This window comes from Podarcis liolepis (genome assembly GCF_965112155.1).
Source record: "Podarcis liolepis genome assembly, chromosome: 15".
NCBI lineage: Eukaryota > Metazoa > Chordata > Lepidosauria > Squamata > Lacertidae > Podarcis > Podarcis liolepis.
This window is the reverse complement of record NC_139566.1, coordinates 35,625,537-35,644,222: the sequence shown is the minus strand read 5'-3', so window position 1 is coordinate 35,644,222 and position 18,686 is coordinate 35,625,537. Positions and strand designations below refer to the sequence as shown.

General features: G+C 45.1%; 1 protein-coding gene across 8 annotated transcripts in view; it reads left to right on the top strand.

Annotated features, from left to right (window-relative positions):
- Positions 1–18,686, top strand: part of GOLGA3 (golgin A3) — a 60,956-nt gene that overhangs the window by 34,680 nt on the left and 7,590 nt on the right. For all 8 annotated transcript variants that reach the window (XR_014519417.1, XR_014519418.1, XR_014519419.1 and 5 more), the window contains 7 exons: positions 8,818–8,961; positions 12,090–12,287; positions 13,344–13,460; positions 14,419–14,558; positions 15,482–15,614; positions 16,519–16,641; positions 16,952–17,116. Coding sequence is in view for 4 of the 8 variants with exons in the window: in XM_083476357.1 (XP_083332483.1) it covers positions 8,818–8,961; positions 12,090–12,287; positions 13,344–13,460; positions 14,419–14,558; positions 15,482–15,614; positions 16,519–16,641; positions 16,952–17,116 (1,020 nt within the window). In the remaining 4 variants the exon portion in view is untranslated. The remainder of the gene's footprint in view (positions 1–8,817; positions 8,962–12,089; positions 12,288–13,343; positions 13,461–14,418; positions 14,559–15,481; positions 15,615–16,518; positions 16,642–16,951; positions 17,117–18,686) is intronic.

The window sequence follows — 18,686 nt, the reverse complement described above, 5'->3', positions numbered from 1 at the left end:
TGAGGTGAAGAGTGAGCAGATCTTTGTTGGTTTGGTTTAGTAGGTATCTTTTCTTATGTAGTTCGTTTCTGATTAGGGATAGTTCAGTTCGTTTCAGGATCCTTTCGGTAGCTGGGGTTTTAGAGTGGAATTTAAGTTGGAAGCATGTGGGAATTAAGTTGTTGTCTCGGCAGTTGCGTAGGAACAAGAGATCACATAAGATGGTGGCTCTTCGGATTTCTAGTTTCTCGTAGGTTCTTGTCAGCTGGAAGGTTTCCTCCCCGTAGAGGTGAGATATTTGTTTTCGTAGATTTTCACGGGTACAGGAATGCAGGTTTTGGTGTCCTCGGGTGTCTTCCCGTGTAAAAGTTGGGGTGTCTAGGCGACGTTTCGACGAGGTCTCACTCGTCATCTTCAGGCTGGTGCTTTCGGCTTCTTGTTACTGGAACAGAGCGGGATCTCAGTGTTTGAGTTCCTATAAATACTGTAGAGGGGTGTGGTGTATTGCCTCAAAAGTTCTGGGCAGAGGGGAAGTTCCCAGGCTAGTGTTCTTTTCTTCTTTTGTTCCTTAATTACTTGAGGGATATCTTGAGTGATTTCTTGAGTGATATTCTGAGTACCACTTAGGTGGGTCATTAGGTGTGGATTAGTTGCTAAAGCCTTCGTGTCTTGACCTCTTGAATTTGTGAAGAGTTTTTCTGGGAAGATGGCTGTACTGCACTTAGTTGTGCTTTGGCTTGGCTTCGTGTATAGGGGCGAGCTGTGGTTTTGTGCCCTGTGCCAGCCAGATCTGTGTAGGGATTGCAGGGGGGTGCAGCATCCGGAGTTGCCACTATGGTTTGGTTACTGGATGGTGTCTGTAATTTATCTGTGGAGAGGGTCTGGGTTTGGGTCTGGTGTGGTTGATTGGTGGTGGCGTTCTGTGTGCCTCTGGATCTGGTGTCGGTTTTTGTGGGGAGGGCTAATTTCCAGATGTCTGGCAGGCGGGACGTGTCGTCACGCTTGTTCATGTTGTGAGGGTGTTTCTCTATCTCGATGGCTTCCATGATTATTCTCTTGTGGTGATGTTCCATGTTAAAGAGCAATTTGGAATCTGCAAAATTAATTTCGTGTCCTGTTTCTTTCATGTGTTGGAAAAGAGAGGAAGATTTTTCTTCTTTTTTGACGGCATTCTTGTGTTCTGCGATACGTGCATTTATTCGTCTGTTTGTTTGTCCAATGTACGTGGCTGGGCAGACTTTGCAGGGTATTTCATAGACCCCTTGGTTTTCCAACTGGATTTTATCTTTGGGGTTTCTGAGGATATTGGCTATTTTTTGGTTGGTGCAAAAGGCTGTTTTGATATTGTGTTTATGGAGGATTTTGCTAATTTTATCTGTAGTGCCCTTGATATAAGGAAGGAGGGCCATGCCATTGTTTTCTTCCGTGTCTTGGTTTTTGGGGGGTGTTTCTTTTTGGATTAGCTTCCTAACCCTGTTTTGCTGGTATCCATTGGCGATTAACACATTTGAGAGATTCTGTAACTCAGTTGTCAAGTGGTCTTTGTCAGCCAGGCGTTTGGTTCTGGAGATGAGGGTCTTGGCTACGGAGTTTATTTGTGCAGGGTGGTGGTGTGATTGAGCATGTAAGTAGCGGTTGGTGTGTGTTTTTTTCCGGTAGATAGTGTGTCCTAGGGAGCCATCAGGTTTTTTGTAGATTAGGACGTCAAGGAAGGGAAGCTGGTTGTTGGCTTCTATTTCCATAGTGAATTGTATTTTGGGGTGTAGGCTGTTGAGATGTGTGAGGAAGCTATCTAGTTTTTCTTTCCCGTGTGGCCAAATTACAAAGGTGTCGTCAACATATCTGAGCCAAAGTTTGGGTTTGTGTTCTGACTTGTCTAAAGCATTGGTTTCAAAGTGTTCCATGTACAGATTTGCGATGACCGGTGAGAGGGGTGATCCCATAGGTGCTCCTTCTATCTGTTTGTATCTTTGTCCATTGTGGATGAAGTACGTGTTGGTTAGGCAGTGGTTGGTCAGGTCCAGGATGTATTCGGGGGGATTGTATTTGTTTTGAATGGCTGTCAAGGCTTCATTAATGGGCACTTGTGTGAAGAGAGATACAACATCGAAGCTCACAAGTAGGTCATCGGGATGTAGGTTTTGCTTCTTTATTGTTTCTATGAACTGGAAGGAGTTTGTAACGTGTGAAGAGATGGATTCTGCATAGGGCTGAAGTTGCTTAGCGAGAAATTTAGCGAGATTTTGTAGAGGTGAGCCTATGGAGCTGACTATTGGTCTGAGTGGTGTTCCTTCTTTGTGTATCTTGGGGAGGCCGTAGAGTTTGGGGCATCTGGATGATTTTTCTCTGGGGATGATTCTTAGCTGGATTTCTTCACTAATAGGAGAGGCTTTTATTTTGGATTTGGTGGTTTTTTCCAGATAGGTGGTGGGATCTGTTTTTATAGGTTGGTAGGTAGGGTCTTGGAGTAGATTTGATAGTTTTGCTTGGTAGTCCGATGTGTTCATCACAACAGTGGCATTACCTTTGTCTGCTGGGAGAATGATTATGTTGTTGTCTTTCCTCAGGTTGGTGAGTGCTTTCTGTTCTTCTTTGTGTAAATTGCTTCTGGGTGGTTTGCTGGAGCAGAGGATGTTGGTGACTTCAAGTCTGATTTTATTGGCTTCATCTGGGTTGATTTTGGTTAGGCTAGCTTCGACTCCGCATATGATGTTTTCCGTGGGGATGCGTCTCGGGGTAACTGCAAAGTTGAAACCTTTGGAGAGTACTTTGGTTTCAGTTGAGGTGAGGATCCTGTCTGATATGTTATGTACTGTTTGTTTCATGGGTTGTTGTGGAGGGTGGCTGGGCTTCTGGCGTCTCTCTAGTTTGTGGAGTTTGTTGGTGTGTGTGTCTGTCTTATGTGAGGTCTCAGTTTCAGCTCTCCAGACGGCTAGTTGTTTGCATTTGTCCCAGAGTGCAGGGTGGATTTTGTTACAGAGTTTGAGGTGAAGAGTGAGCAGATCTTTGTTGGTTTGGTTTAGTAGGTATCTTTTCTTATGTAGTTCGTTTCTGATTAGGGATAGTTCAGTTCGTTTCAGGATCCTTTCGGTAGCTGGGGTTTTAGAGTGGAATTTAAGTTGGAAGCATGTGGGAATTAAGTTGTTGTCTCGGCAGTTGCGTAGGAACAAGAGATCACATAAGATGGTGGCTCTTCGGATTTCTAGTTTCTCGTAGGTTCTTGTCAGCTGGAAGGTTTCCTCCCCGTAGAGGTGAGATATTTGTTTTCGTAGATTTTCACGGGTACAGGAATGCAGGTTTTGGTGTCCTCGGGTGTCTTCCCGTGTAAAAGTTGGGGTGTCTAGGCGACGTTTCGACGAGGTCTCACTCGTCATCTTCAGGCTGGTGCTTTCGGCTTCTTGTTACTGGAACAGAGCGGGATCTCAGTGTTTGAGTTCCTATAAATACTGTAGAGGGGTGTGGTGTATTGCCTCAAAAGTTCTGGGCAGAGGGGAAGTTCCCAGGCTAGTGTTCTTTTCTTCTTTTGTTCCTTAATTACTTGAGGGATATCTTGAGTGATTTCTTGAGTGATATTCTGAGTACCACTTAGGTGGGTCATTAGGTGTGGATTAGTTGCTAAAGCCTTCGTGTCTTGACCTCTTGAATTTGTGAAGAGTTTTTCTGGGAAGATGGCTGTACTGCACTTAGTTGTGCTTTGGCTTGGCTTCGTGTATAGGGGCGAGCTGTGGTTTTGTGCCCTGTGCCAGCCAGATCTGTGTAGGGATTGCAGGGGGGTGCAGCATCCGGAGTTGCCACTATGGTTTGGTTACTGGATGGTGTCTGTAATTTATCTGTGGAGAGGGTCTGGGTTTGGGTCTGGTGTGGTTGATTGGTGGTGGCGTTCTGTGTGCCTCTGGATCTGGTGTCGGTTTTTGTGGGGAGGGCTAATTTCCAGATGTCTGGCAGGCGGGACGTGTCGTCACGCTTGTTCATGTTGTGAGGGTGTTTCTCTATCTCGATGGCTTCCATGATTATTCTCTTGTGGTGATGTTCCATGTTAAAGAGCAATTTGGAATCTGCAAAATTAATTTCGTGTCCTGTTTCTTTCATGTGTTGGAAAAGAGAGGAAGATTTTTCTTCTTTTTTGACGGCATTCTTGTGTTCTGCGATACGTGCATTTATTCGTCTGTTTGTTTGTCCAATGTACGTGGCTGGGCAGACTTTGCAGGGTATTTCATAGACCCCTTGGTTTTCCAACTGGATTTTATCTTTGGGGTTTCTGAGGATATTGGCTATTTTTTGGTTGGTGCAAAAGGCTGTTTTGATATTGTGTTTATGGAGGATTTTGCTAATTTTATCTGTAGTGCCCTTGATATAAGGAAGGAGGGCCATGCCATTGTTTTCTTCCGTGTCTTGGTTTTTGGGGGGTGTTTCTTTTTGGATTAGCTTCCTAACCCTGTTTTGCTGGTATCCATTGGCGATTAACACATTTGAGAGATTCTGTAACTCAGTTGTCAAGTGGTCTTTGTCAGCCAGGCGTTTGGTTCTGGAGATGAGGGTCTTGGCTACGGAGTTTATTTGTGCAGGGTGGTGGTGTGATTGAGCATGTAAGTAGCGGTTGGTGTGTGTTTTTTTCCGGTAGATAGTGTGTCCTAGGGAGCCATCAGGTTTTTTGTAGATTAGGACGTCAAGGAAGGGAAGCTGGTTGTTGGCTTCTATTTCCATAGTGAATTGTATTTTGGGGTGTAGGCTGTTGAGATGTGTGAGGAAGCTATCTAGTTTTTCTTTCCCGTGTGGCCAAATTACAAAGGTGTCGTCAACATATCTGAGCCAAAGTTTGGGTTTGTGTTCTGACTTGTCTAAAGCATTGGTTTCAAAGTGTTCCATGTACAGATTTGCGATGACCGGTGAGAGGGGTGATCCCATAGGTGCTCCTTCTATCTGTTTGTATCTTTGTCCATTGTGGATGAAGTACGTGTTGGTTAGGCAGTGGTTGGTCAGGTCCAGGATGTATTCGGGGGGATTGTATTTGTTTTGAATGGCTGTCAAGGCTTCATTAATGGGCACTTGTGTGAAGAGAGATACAACATCGAAGCTCACAAGTAGGTCATCGGGATGTAGGTTTTGCTTCTTTATTGTTTCTATGAACTGGAAGGAGTTTGTAACGTGTGAAGAGATGGATTCTGCATAGGGCTGAAGTTGCTTAGCGAGAAATTTAGCGAGATTTTGTAGAGGTGAGCCTATGGAGCTGACTATTGGTCTGAGTGGTGTTCCTTCTTTGTGTATCTTGGGGAGGCCGTAGAGTTTGGGGCATCTGGATGATTTTTCTCTGGGGATGATTCTTAGCTGGATTTCTTCACTAATAGGAGAGGCTTTTATTTTGGATTTGGTGGTTTTTTCCAGATAGGTGGTGGGATCTGTTTTTATAGGTTGGTAGGTAGGGTCTTGGAGTAGATTTGATAGTTTTGCTTGGTAGTCCGATGTGTTCATCACAACAGTGGCATTACCTTTGTCTGCTGGGAGAATGATTATGTTGTTGTCTTTCCTCAGGTTGGTGAGTGCTTTCTGTTCTTCTTTGTGTAAATTGCTTCTGGGTGGTTTGCTGGAGCAGAGGATGTTGGTGACTTCAAGTCTGATTTTATTGGCTTCATCTGGGTTGATTTTGGTTAGGCTAGCTTCGACTCCGCATATGATGTTTTCCGTGGGGATGCGTCTCGGGGTAACTGCAAAGTTGAAACCTTTGGAGAGTACTTTGGTTTCAGTTGAGGTGAGGATCCTGTCTGATATGTTATGTACTGTTTGTTTCATGGGTTGTTGTGGAGGGTGGCTGGGCTTCTGGCGTCTCTCTAGTTTGTGGAGTTTGTTGGTGTGTGTGTCTGTCTTATGTGAGGTCTCAGTTTCAGCTCTCCAGACGGCTAGTTGTTTGCATTTGTCCCAGAGTGCAGGGTGGATTTTGTTACAGAGTTTGAGGTGAAGAGTGAGCAGATCTTTGTTGGTTTGGTTTAGTAGGTATCTTTTCTTATGTAGTTCGTTTCTGATTAGGGATAGTTCAGTTCGTTTCAGGATCCTTTCGGTAGCTGGGGTTTTAGAGTGGAATTTAAGTTGGAAGCATGTGGGAATTAAGTTGTTGTCTCGGCAGTTGCGTAGGAACAAGAGATCACATAAGATGGTGGCTCTTCGGATTTCTAGTTTCTCGTAGGTTCTTGTCAGCTGGAAGGTTTCCTCCCCGTAGAGGTGAGATATTTGTTTTCGTAGATTTTCACGGGTACAGGAATGCAGGTTTTGGTGTCCTCGGGTGTCTTCCCGTGTAAAAGTTGGGGTGTCTAGGCGACGTTTCGACGAGGTCTCACTCGTCATCTTCAGGCTGGTGCTTTCGGCTTCTTGTTACTGGAACAGAGCGGGATCTCAGTGTTTGAGTTCCTATAAATACTGTAGAGGGGTGTGGTGTATTGCCTCAAAAGTTCTGGGCAGAGGGGAAGTTCCCAGGCTAGTGTTCTTTTCTTCTTTTGTTCCTTAATTACTTGAGGGATATCTTGAGTGATTTCTTGAGTGATATTCTGAGTACCACTTAGGTGGGTCATTAGGTGTGGATTAGTTGCTAAAGCCTTCGTGTCTTGACCTCTTGAATTTGTGAAGAGTTTTTCTGGGAAGATGGCTGTACTGCACTTAGTTGTGCTTTGGCTTGGCTTCGTGTATAGGGGCGAGCTGTGGTTTTGTGCCCTGTGCCAGCCAGATCTGTGTAGGGATTGCAGGGGGGTGCAGCATCCGGAGTTGCCACTATGGTTTGGTTACTGGATGGTGTCTGTAATTTATCTGTGGAGAGGGTCTGGGTTTGGGTCTGGTGTGGTTGATTGGTGGTGGCGTTCTGTGTGCCTCTGGATCTGGTGTCGGTTTTTGTGGGGAGGGCTAATTTCCAGATGTCTGGCAGGCGGGACGTGTCGTCACGCTTGTTCATGTTGTGAGGGTGTTTCTCTATCTCGATGGCTTCCATGATTATTCTCTTGTGGTGATGTTCCATGTTAAAGAGCAATTTGGAATCTGCAAAATTAATTTCGTGTCCTGTTTCTTTCATGTGTTGGAAAAGAGAGGAAGATTTTTCTTCTTTTTTGACGGCATTCTTGTGTTCTGCGATACGTGCATTTATTCGTCTGTTTGTTTGTCCAATGTACGTGGCTGGGCAGACTTTGCAGGGTATTTCATAGACCCCTTGGTTTTCCAACTGGATTTTATCTTTGGGGTTTCTGAGGATATTGGCTATTTTTTGGTTGGTGCAAAAGGCTGTTTTGATATTGTGTTTATGGAGGATTTTGCTAATTTTATCTGTAGTGCCCTTGATATAAGGAAGGAGGGCCATGCCATTGTTTTCTTCCGTGTCTTGGTTTTTGGGGGGTGTCTCTTTTTGGATTAGCTTCTTAACCCTGTTTTGCTGGTATCCATTGGCGATTAACACATTTGAGAGATTCTGTAACTCAGTTGTCAAGTGGTCTTTGTCAGCCAGGCGTTTGGTTCTGGAGATGAGGGTCTTGGCTACGGAGTTTATTTGTGCAGGGTGGTGGTGTGATTGAGCATGTAAGTAGCGGTTGGTGTGTGTTTTTTTCGGTAGATAGTGTGTCCTAGGGAGCCATCAGGTTTTTTGTAGATTAGGACGTCAAGGAAGGGAAGCTGGTTGTTGGCTTCTATTTCCATAGTGAATTGTATTTTGGGGTGTAGGCTGTTGAGATGTGTGAGGAAGCTATCTAGTTTTTCTTTCCCGTGTGGCCAAACACAAGAATGCCGTCAAAAAAGAAGAAAAATCTTCCTCTCTTTTCCAACACATGAAAGAAACAGGACACGAAATTAATTTTGCAGATTCCAAATTGCTCTTTAACATGGAACATCACCACAAGAGAATAATCATGGAAGCCATCGAGATAGAGAAACACCCTCACAACATGAACAAGCGTGACGACACGTCCCGCCTGCCAGACATCTGGAAATTAGCCCTCCCCACAAAAACCGACACCAGATCCAGAGGCACACAGAACGCCACCACCAATCAACCACACCAGACCCAAACCCAGACCCTCTCCACAGATAAATTACAGACACCATCCAGTAACCAAACCATAGTGGCAACTCCGGATGCTGCACCCCCCTGCAATCCCTACACAGATCTGGCTGGCACAGGGCACAAAACCACAGCTCGCCCCTATACACGAAGCCAAGCCAAAGCACAACTAAGTGCAGTACAGCCATCTTCCCAGAAAAACTCTTCACAAATTCAAGAGGTCAAGACACGAAGGCTTTAGCAACTAATCCACACCTAATGACCCACCTAAGTGGTACTCAGAATATCACTCAAGAAATCACTCAAGATATCCCTCAAGTAATTAAGGAACAAAAGAAGAAAAGAACACTAGCCTGGGAACTTCCCCTCTGCCCAGAACTTTTGAGGCAATACACCACACCCCTCTACAGTATTTATAGGAACTCAAACACTGAGATCCCGCTCTGTTCCAGTAACAAGAAGCCGAAAGCACCAGCCTGAAGATGACGAGTGAGACCTCGTCGAAACGTCGCCTAGACACCCCAACTTTTACACGGGAAGACACCCGAGGACACCAAAACCTGCATTCCTGTACCCGTGAAAATCTACGAAAACAAATATATATATATATATATATATATATAATATTATAATATAATAATATATATATACATTATATATATATAATGGCAAGGGGTGCGGCATCGCCGAAGTGGCCTTGTGGGGCCTAATGTTGCTTGTGGGGCCGATGTTCCACACCCAAACTTTAAGCAATTGAATTCCTACCCCAACTGAGATGCCTAACTAGACTTACTTTGTCTTTTCGCCTTCAGGAAAGGATTCAGGCTCTAGAGACAGAACTGGAGGTTCTCAGCCACAGTAAGATGGTTCTAGAAAAGGAACTGCAAGAAGTGATCTCGCTCACCAGCCAGGAACTGGAGGAGTACAGAGAGAAAGTCCTTGAACTTGAAGACGAGGTAATTGTGTTGGCTTCTTGTTATCATATATCTCCTTGATGTGGTGCTGCTTCTGTGGGCTGGATGCCTGTAACTAGTTCCTAAAGATCAGCAATGGCCTAGATCTGTCTGGCAGATCTGGCAGACTGGTGCAGAAACTGACCTAAGAACTACAGCAGTTATGCGGAATATATCTCAGCCAAAGGGCCACATTCCTTTCTGGGCAACCTTCTGGGGTCTGCATGCCCGTGGTGGGCGGGGCCAGAGGCAAAAGTGGATGGAGCCATGAATGTACATGTTAGCGTTTGTACAGAAGGCAAATAACAACAACAACAAAAAAAAACAACAACAACACTATTATTATTTGTACCCTACCCATCTGACTGGGTTGCCCCAGCCACTTGAGGAGGCTTCCAATATATACAGTCATACCTCAGGTTACAGACGCTTCAGGTTGTGTTTTTTTGGGGGTTACGGTCCCACCGAAACCTGGAAGTACCGGAATGAGTTACTTCCGAATTTTGGCGGTCGCGCATGCGCAGAAGCGCTAAATTGCGCTTTGCTCATGCGCAGAAGCGCCGACTGACAACCTGCGCATGCGCAGATGCGGCGCTGCAGGTTGCGAACGTGCCCCTCGCACGGATCACGTTCGCAACCCGAGCGTTCACTGTATATAAAAATAATGAAACATTAAACATGAAAAAACTTCTGTATACAGTATATGCTCCTCTCTATTTAGGCAAAAATGAGGCATTATCAGATTTTAAGGATACCTTCCAGCCAGACATAAAAACACTCAAGGCCAGGCCAGTAAGGTGTGTGGCCTTGGGAAAGTACTGAGGGTCAGATGGAGAGACTTGGAAAGCTGCATTTGGTTCCTGCCCCTGAGGTTCTCAACCCCAGAACTATGGAGCTCTTAATCAAATTTCACCTCTGCCATGAGCTCAACAGCATTGGGCACCTGCTATGGCCCATGCAGGGGTGGACTTTGGTAATCTTTTGTAATATGGCGCCCCGTGCGAGGCCAAAATTTGGTGCCCCCAAATGGATCTTCTCAGTTATGGGTTTTCTCAGTTTTGAACCCCCTCAGCTTGGTTCCCTGTGCCACCCACAGCCCATGTTCCACCAGGGCCCTACTGCCGTTTCCCAGCAGCCTCCTTGCTCTTCTACCACTGCTCTTCTGCTTTGCCGCTATGCACCTGCTCTCTCCAAATGAGTATATAACCTCTGTGTGCTTTGCCCTGCCCTATCTCTCCCCTGGGAGGCGAGTGCCTGTTCAGGCCAAGAGAAGGAGGGAGGTAAATATGCAGCAGGAGCAGCAACCAGCAGGAGGGCCCCCCTGCTAAGAGAGTCTCTTGCCCAAGGGAACTTGCACTGCCTTTGGCAAATCTATGCTTTACAAGTCCCTTCTGCGGTATGGGGGCAATCCTGCTCTGCCTTCCAGCATTGTTACATTACAATAACGTCGTATATGTCAAGCATCTTGAACACTGAAAAAAGCTGTACAAATGCTTGTTGTAATGCCATATGTGGTGCTTGGGTTCAAGGCCTAACAGATTCCTTAGCCCTCTGGTTAATGCACGATAGCCAGTGTAACACAAGGCACTACGATGCTCTAGATTGGGCATTGACTTGTGAGTTTTGCCATGCGGGAAGCTCAGCTGTGCAGCATAGGACAACATTGAAATGAATGCAGATGATGTAAGGATATCCTCCTTCAGGTCCAGACTGAACTAGATTCGCGGGTGTACCAGCTGAAGTAAACCTGATGCAACAGCTGTACCTTAAATTGTTTTGCCCAGGATGCCTCCAGGGTCTGCAGCTATACACAACACTTCTCAACTCTGCAGTTACACAAATATACTTGTTATCTCGCTTTCCTCCTCCGGGGAGAAGTGATTTTCTTTTACCGCGTGATAATTTTTGAGTTGAAAACACTGGAAATTTCTACAGCCCATTTAAAAAGTAGGGGACTCCACAGTGGACTGTCCCAAACCATCTTTTAGATTTGTATTTAAACAACCTGAAAAGCTTGGTTGAAAAAAATCAATTAATTCCTCTGTGCTGTGCGTATCTGGGCAAGTGAGGTGATATAAGGATACGTCTGGAATACAGTTTGAGTGTTTTACTTCGCTAGCTATATTTCTGTACCACCATTTAGCCAAAAAAAGTTATCTGGGCAGTGCCACAGACAAAAGGTGGAACCAAGAAGTGAAACAAACAAATGAACAAACAAACATAGTCATACCTCAGTTGGATGGAGCCTGGTGCCGATAACACCAGGGTTACATGGTTGATTCCCATAAGGCACAACTGCATATTCCTGCATTTCAGAGGTTTGGGCTAGATCAGGCACCCCCAAACTCAGCAGATGTTTTGGGACTACAATTCCCATCATCCCTGACAACTGGTCCTGTTAGCTAGGGATGATGGGAGTTGTAGTCCCAAAACATCTGGAGGGCCGAGTTTGGGGATGCCTGGGCTAGATGATCCTCTGAGTCCCTTCCAACTCTATGTTTCTAGTGTCGTATCCAACTTAGTCCTACTCAGAATAGACCCATTGGCATTACTGGATGTAAGTTAGTCATGCCCATTACTTTCAGTGGGTCTCCTGTGAGTAAGAATATAAGAAGAGCCTGTTGGATCAGACCAATTGCCCATCCAGTCCGGCATCCTGTTTTCCCAGTGGCCTTCCAGATGCCCTTGGGAAGCCTGCAAGCTGGACCTGGGTGCAACACCACTCTCTCCTCCTGTGGTTCCTAGCAGCTGGTGTTCAGAAGCATCCTGCCCCCAACTATGGCAGTAGCATTGGGTATAAAACAGCACCTGAATAAAGCCAGCAACAGAAATAAAGCAAAGAACTTTAAAAGCACAAAAAATGGAATGCAGAAAGGTTTTAACCTGTACTAGATGAGCCTCTCTGGACAGTGCATTCCAAAACTAGGTGCCACTACTGAAAAGACCCTCTCCCTAGAAGCGACCTGACAGGTATTCAAGCAGAAGGGCCTCTGAAGATGACTTTAGGGTCTGGGAACTTCTAACAGATAATTCATCGGTTTATAAAGTGTTTCTTCATTGTTTGCTATTCAGTGAGCCTGCAAAGTGATTCTTTATGGTGGCTGCAGTAATCGTTCCTATTATTCATTTAGCTTCAGGAAGCCAGGGGCTTCCGGAGAAAGATAAAGCGACTGGAAGAGATGAACAAGAAGCTCTCCCTTGAGCTGGAGCACGAACGCGGGAAGCTCACTGGCCTCGGCCAGTCCAACGCAGCTCTGCGGGAACACAACCGCATCCTCGAAGCAGCGCTGGCAAAGAGAGAGGCGGACCTGGTGCAGCTGAATCTTCAGGTACTCTGAGACGTTTCTGCCTGGGCTGGTGCTGTAAATCGGTTCCAGTTCTTTAGGCTCTCATTCATTTTGGTCTGCAGTCTGTGAATATTACATAGGAGGGATGTATCATATTGGAGGGACACGGGAAAGGGCCTTCTTGGTGGCTGCTCCCAGGCTCTGGAACTCCCTCCCTGGAGAAGCTAGACTGGCTCCCTCCTTGTTGTTCTTCTGCTGACCAGTAAAGACCTTCTTGTTCCAACTTGGGAACTGACTGCTTTCAATGAAGGGCTGCTGCTGTGCTGTTTTTATTGTAATTATTTGTATGTTTAAAGCAGATTGTATATAGTTTTAATAATTTCAATGTTTAATTCCCCCCCCCTGTTTTTCTAGTGGTTCTTGTTTTTATCTGTAAGCTGCCTTGAGTCCCGTCAGGGAAAAAGCAGGGGATAAACACACAAAAACACACATTTGTACACCATTTAATCACTGTCAGCTCTAAGTGGTGCAAAAGAGGCTCAATACACCAAGACTAAAAATGAGCTAAAACTCATTATAAAATCAGAGTTTGATTAAAAAGCCTGCTGGAAAGGACTTGAAATCAACAGAAAGAGTTTCACAAAACTGGTCCCACAGTGCTGAATGCACAGCTCCTTGTCACTATGAACTGTACATCTGAACCATGGGGAATGTAGTTTGTTAAGGTTTCCAAGAGTTGTTCAGAGACCCCTATTCCCTTCACCGAGCTACAATTCCCAGAGTGGTATAACATCCAATCCCTCTTCCCAGGGTGCTGTGGGAACTGTAGCTCTGTGAGGGGAATGGGAGTCTCAGAACAACTCTCGGAAACCTTAACAAACTACACTTCCCATGATTCTTTGGGAGAATCATTGACTTTTTAAAGCGGTATGTTGACTTTTTCCAAGTATGATGCTGCTTTGAAGAGCATGTGGTGAGTTAGTTAAGCACACGTGATTTCAGAAATCATCAGCCAATGCAGTGAGCAAGCCCAAGGACACCAGCTTTATGTCCTTTGTATCGGGAGGGTTCACCTTGTGGGTTTTGTTGATGGCCCAGGTCCAGGCAGTTCTGAAGCGCAAGGAGGAGGAAGACCAGCAAATGAAGCAACTAATCCAAGCCTTGAAGACGGCCTTGGAAAAGGAGAAGACAAAGGTCAACAGCCTTAAAGAACAGGTAAGAACTGGTGTGTGTGTGTGTGTGTGTGTGTGTGTGTGTGTGTGTGTGTTACTTTTCACCATGAGCATTTTAAGACTTGCCTGCGCAACTGGGCAGAGGGCCCTGTGTGTGGTATGCATATACAGTGGTGCCTCGCAAGACGAAAAGAATCCGTTCTGTGATTCTCTTCGTCTAGCGTTTTTTTTCGTCTTGCGAAGCAAGCCCATTGAAGGATTAGCGGATTAGCACTATTAGCGGCTTTTAGCGGCTTATCTGCTGATCGGATCAGCTGATAAGCGGCTTAGCGGCTTAGAAAAAGGGGGGGGACAGCAGGAACTCGCAAGACATTGTCGTCTTGCGAAGCAAGCCCATAGGAGATTCGTTTTGCGAAGCACCTCCAAAACGGAAAACTCTTTCGTCTAGCGAGTTTTCCGTCTTGCGAGGCATTCGTCTTGCAGGGCACCACTGTAAATGAGCAGCACCCGTTAAGGACTGTTGCATGATTATGGTTAAATGGCAATGAGCTGTAAAGCCCTCCATTTCAGATCTTGGCTGAAGCCACAGGCTCAGTGGGTGGCCTCTGATACGCTAAGACCTCCCTAGTCCCTATTTCTATCTGCAGCAGGAGGATGCCAAAATCGGCACATGACAGGCTTTTGCTATGATTGCCATGGTAGTGCATGTAAGTTTTTGGACTACAATTCCCATCAGCCCCAGCCAGTGTGGCCAGTTGTCTGGGATGGGGGGAGTTGTAGTCCAGCAACATCTGGAGGGCCAAAGGCTCCCCAGCCTGGGAGGGGAGAGAGAGAAACTGCAGGTGCCCAGTAATAAAGATGGAGAAGGGGCAATCTTTAGTTGTAGGCTTGTGGTCCTTAAACAGAGATGCAGCACACATGGACGAAAGGGTGAGGGAAATGGATGGGGTAGGATGGCGGAGATATAATGATCCATACACTGATGCTCTTTGCTGCTATAGGTTGCAACAGTCAAAGTTGAGGCAGCGCATAATCGCCGTCATTATAAAGCAGCTGCCCTTGAACTTGGCGAGGTGAAACGAGAGCTGCAAGCCAAAGAAGTCCTCATCCGGGCCCTTCAGTCTGAAGTGGACAAACTGCAGTGAGTATCACAAGGAAACTGAAACTACATTTCTATTAAAAATATGCATAGTTTGGTTTTTTTGGACAAAAAAACCCCATATATTTTAGGAGGAATTGCAAGGCCTCCTCATGGGTTAACCATGAATGAAGGACAAACACATGAATACAGTGGTACCTCAGGTTACATACGCTTCAGGTTACAGACTCCGCTAACCCAGAAATATTACCTCAGGTTAAGAACTTTGCTTCAGGATGAGAACAGAAATCGTGCTCTGGCGGTGCAGCAGCAGCAGGAGGCCCCATTAGCTAAAGTGGTGCTTCAGGTTAAGAACAGTTTCAGGTTAAGAACGGACCTCCAGAATGAATAAAGTACTTAACCTGAGATACCACTGTAACGGGAGTTGGGGCCAACCCGCTGGGCCTGCCCCCCCAACATCTCACCTAGTTCTACCCCACCGATTTCCACACATTTGGGAGCCTTTATTATGCGGGGAGGAGCCTGCACAAGTGCAGAACTTCAGAACTTTGCCCAAGAAGTGGAGGTCAAGGGATGGAGTCAGGTGGCCGAGCTGTGTTGGAAGCCAGAATGGAGAGCTGGTAACTGAAGCTGCATGGATGCATTTATCTGCCTTATCTCCAGGAGGGGGCTCTCTTTCTCCTCTGGGAAGCAGCTCTGAAAGAATTCTATCCGCTGATTGCTCTGTGCCTCCTACTGCAAGAAACTCGGCAGTTCTCCTACTTTGTGGTCCTTTGGTTGCCTGCCTTTGGTGGTTACAGTCCCCCATTTTCATTCTAGAATAATTGCAACCTTGGTTGATAATGTATTGAACTAACTTGAACGTGTACAGTTTATTTTATTTCCCCTCAGTGTTCTTGCTGTGACTCTGCAATCTGAGAGCTGTGTTCTCCTCACAGTGATGTGAATCTGTCTTTTTCTTCTAGAGTTGAAGATGGGAAGCATTCAGCAGAAGTATCCCAGTTCCAGGAAGAGCTGGCAGAAGCTCGTTCCCAGCTTCAGCTCCTCCAGAAGCAGCTGGATGAGCAACTTAGCAAGCAGCCTGCAGAAAACCAAGAGGTGAAGCATCAATATTGCTCATTCACTGCTTCCAGGGGCATTGTTAGTGGTGTGACATTTGACATTATCTTTTTCTGAGTGGGCAATGATTTGATGGGTCAATCTAGGTTATTAAACAGGGCACCAATTGGGTGAAATACGTTTAATTTAAAATTACTTTATCCAGAGATTATGGCGGGGGTGGGGGAATGAATGGGATCAACTGAGGGCAAACTGAATTTATTTGGGAAATTAATTGAGAGTAAATGAATTTTAAAATGACTGATTTGGAGTTGGGAGCAAAATAATTGAAGAATTTACCTGGGGTGGGAATTTGCCGGCCTTCCTCCTGTGGCATTTTAGGTTCTAGGTTTTGCATCAATATGTATAAATTAGCAAATGCACATTTTATGCAAAATTGTGAGCTTTGCAGAGGCATCTGGTTGGGCACAGTGAGAGTAGAGTGCTGGGTTAAATAGACCATTTAGTCTGACCCAACTGGGCTCCTCTCCTGTTTTTATTCAATCAATCAATCAATCAATCAATCAATCTTTATTACGGTCCAGAGACCCAACAAATTGTTACAAAGCAATACACAATTCATACAGCCTACCTCCAGGTTAAACATGCATTTTGTTCAGAATATAGGGATCATTGGTTCTTGCAACCACCGACAAAAACTTTGCCACTGCTAATTTTCTAGCATTTGTCTGGTCTTCCAATAGGAACCTGACATAGTGAACCTCTGATTTTCCCAGGAAAGGTACCAGCAAGGGTAGTATCAGTTCAGCCCTGGCCTGCTCATATTTTGCACAACTGTTTTTATTAAATCTCACTGAACTTCAATTGATTTAATTGACCTGCAGTATTACAGCTTTTTATGTAATTATATTTTGAAATACTACCCCCAACACACATTTTTTAGGTTGAAGATCTCAAGTGGGAAGTGGAGCAGAAGGAGCGAGAAATCCAAGCTCTGAAGCAGCAGTTGGACTTGACTGAGCAACGCAACCAGAAGGAGTTGGAAGGTGTACAAGCCGTTTTACAGGTATTTCATTGGACTGTCAGCCAGTTGTCATGGAAGATCTGTTACGAGACATAATAAGTTGCTAATGAAATAAAAGGTTTATGAGTGTTCCAAGCCTCCACCAGAGTTCAGATTCTATAAGACTTGTAAGACTACGGCTGCAATCCTATAACTCTATATGGGAGTTACCCACATTGAACTCAATGGGATTTGCTTCCGAGTAGATAGGTAGAGGCTTGCCATCTAAAAGAAGTGACCTCTTTCCTTTTTTTGGAATGATCTTTGGTTAACGCAGAAGGTCAATGTTTCCAACAATCCTTCTTCATTCTAGAATATCAAGACAGAGTTGGAGATGGTTCGGGATGATTTGTCCTTAACCCAAAAAGATAAAATCACGCTTCAGGGAAAAGTGACTGAACTCAAGAATAGCATGAAGACTCTACTGCAGCAGAACCAGCAACTGAAGCTGGACTTGAAGCATGGAAAGATGAAAAAGGTACTTAAGAAACACAATCTTCATCTGTATTTCATCCTTTTCCTAGAGAACACAATAATCTTAATTAATTTGTAATGGTTCCTTTTTTGCAATAACTCCCCAAGGCTCTTAGCAATCGCCTCAAGCCCACTTTTAGTCAGAGACAAAAATACTACATCTTCTGCATATAATAGAATTGGCAGGGGTTTGTTTGACAGACTAGGAGAGTGAGTATGTTCCACTGGTAAGCTTCCTGCCAAATAATTTACCGTATTTTTTGCTCTATAAGACTCACATTTTCCCTCCTAAAAAGTAAGGGGAAATGTGTGTGCGTCTTACGGAGCGATTGCAGGCTGCGCACCTATCCCAGAAGCCAGAACAGCTGCTGCAGCGATCCCTCTTGTTGTTCTGGCTTCTGAGATTCAGAATATTTTTTTCTTGTTTTCCTCCTCCAAAAACTAGGTGCGTCTTATGGTCTGGTGCATCTTATAGAGCGAAAAATACAGTATATGAAAAGAGTAGGGGCAAAGATGCATCCCTGTTTCATTCCTTTGAGAGCAAGGATGGAGTGGGATAGATAACCATTGCTATTACTGCCCAAAATAAAAGGGTAAATACATGTAACCTTCCAAATTGTCCTCCAGTAACCATCTCAGAAATTAAGAGTCTTATCTCTAAGCTCAAAAGAGTCAAGGCCCCAGGAACTGATGGTACTTGAGAAACAACAGCAGAACAAAATGGTCAAAGGCCTGGAAACGATGCCTTATGAGGAACGGCTAAGGGAGCTGGGCATGTTTAGCCTGGAGAAGAGGAGGTTAAGGGGTGATATGATAGCCATGTTCAAATATATAAAAGGATGTCACATAGAGGAGGGAGAAAAAGGTTGTTTTCTGCTGCTCCAGAGAAGCGGACACGGAGCAATGGATCCAAACTACAAGAAAGAAGATTCCACCTAAACATTAGGAAGAACTTCCTGACAGTAAGAGCTGTTCGACAGTGGAATTTGCTGCCAAGGAGTGTGGTGGAGTCTCCTACTTTGGAGGTCTTTAAGCAGAGGCTTGACAACCATATGTCAGGAGTGCTTTGATGGTGTTTCCTGCTTGGCAGGGGGTTGGACTCGATGGCCCTTGTGGTCTCTTCCAACTCTATGATTCTATGATTCTATGAAAAGGGCTTTTCCCTGAGAACAGTTGAGCTGTAAGAGCAAGACCATTGGTTGTATCTCATCCTAGACCTACTGAAATTAATGGACCTAAGTGAGCAATGTCTATTAATTTCAATGGCTGCTTTTTATTTGAAACAAATACACGGTGGCATTTATGGCTGTTAACCGAAGCTTAAATGCCTGGTGAAGTGTTAGAAGCAGCTGTTGTCTTTTCGGTAAAGAAGAAACAACGTAAATTGTGACATGCTTCATTTTAGACTGGTCACAGAATCCAGCTTTTATTGGTTCGTAATTGTCGTATATTGAGTGGAGTGGGATTGTGCACACAGGGTAGGATGCACAGAGAGAGTGTGTCCCCCCCCCCGCCCCCCAGTACAAATGCATTGCATTATGAGCTGCTTTGAACCATCTGTCTTGGCTTATTGA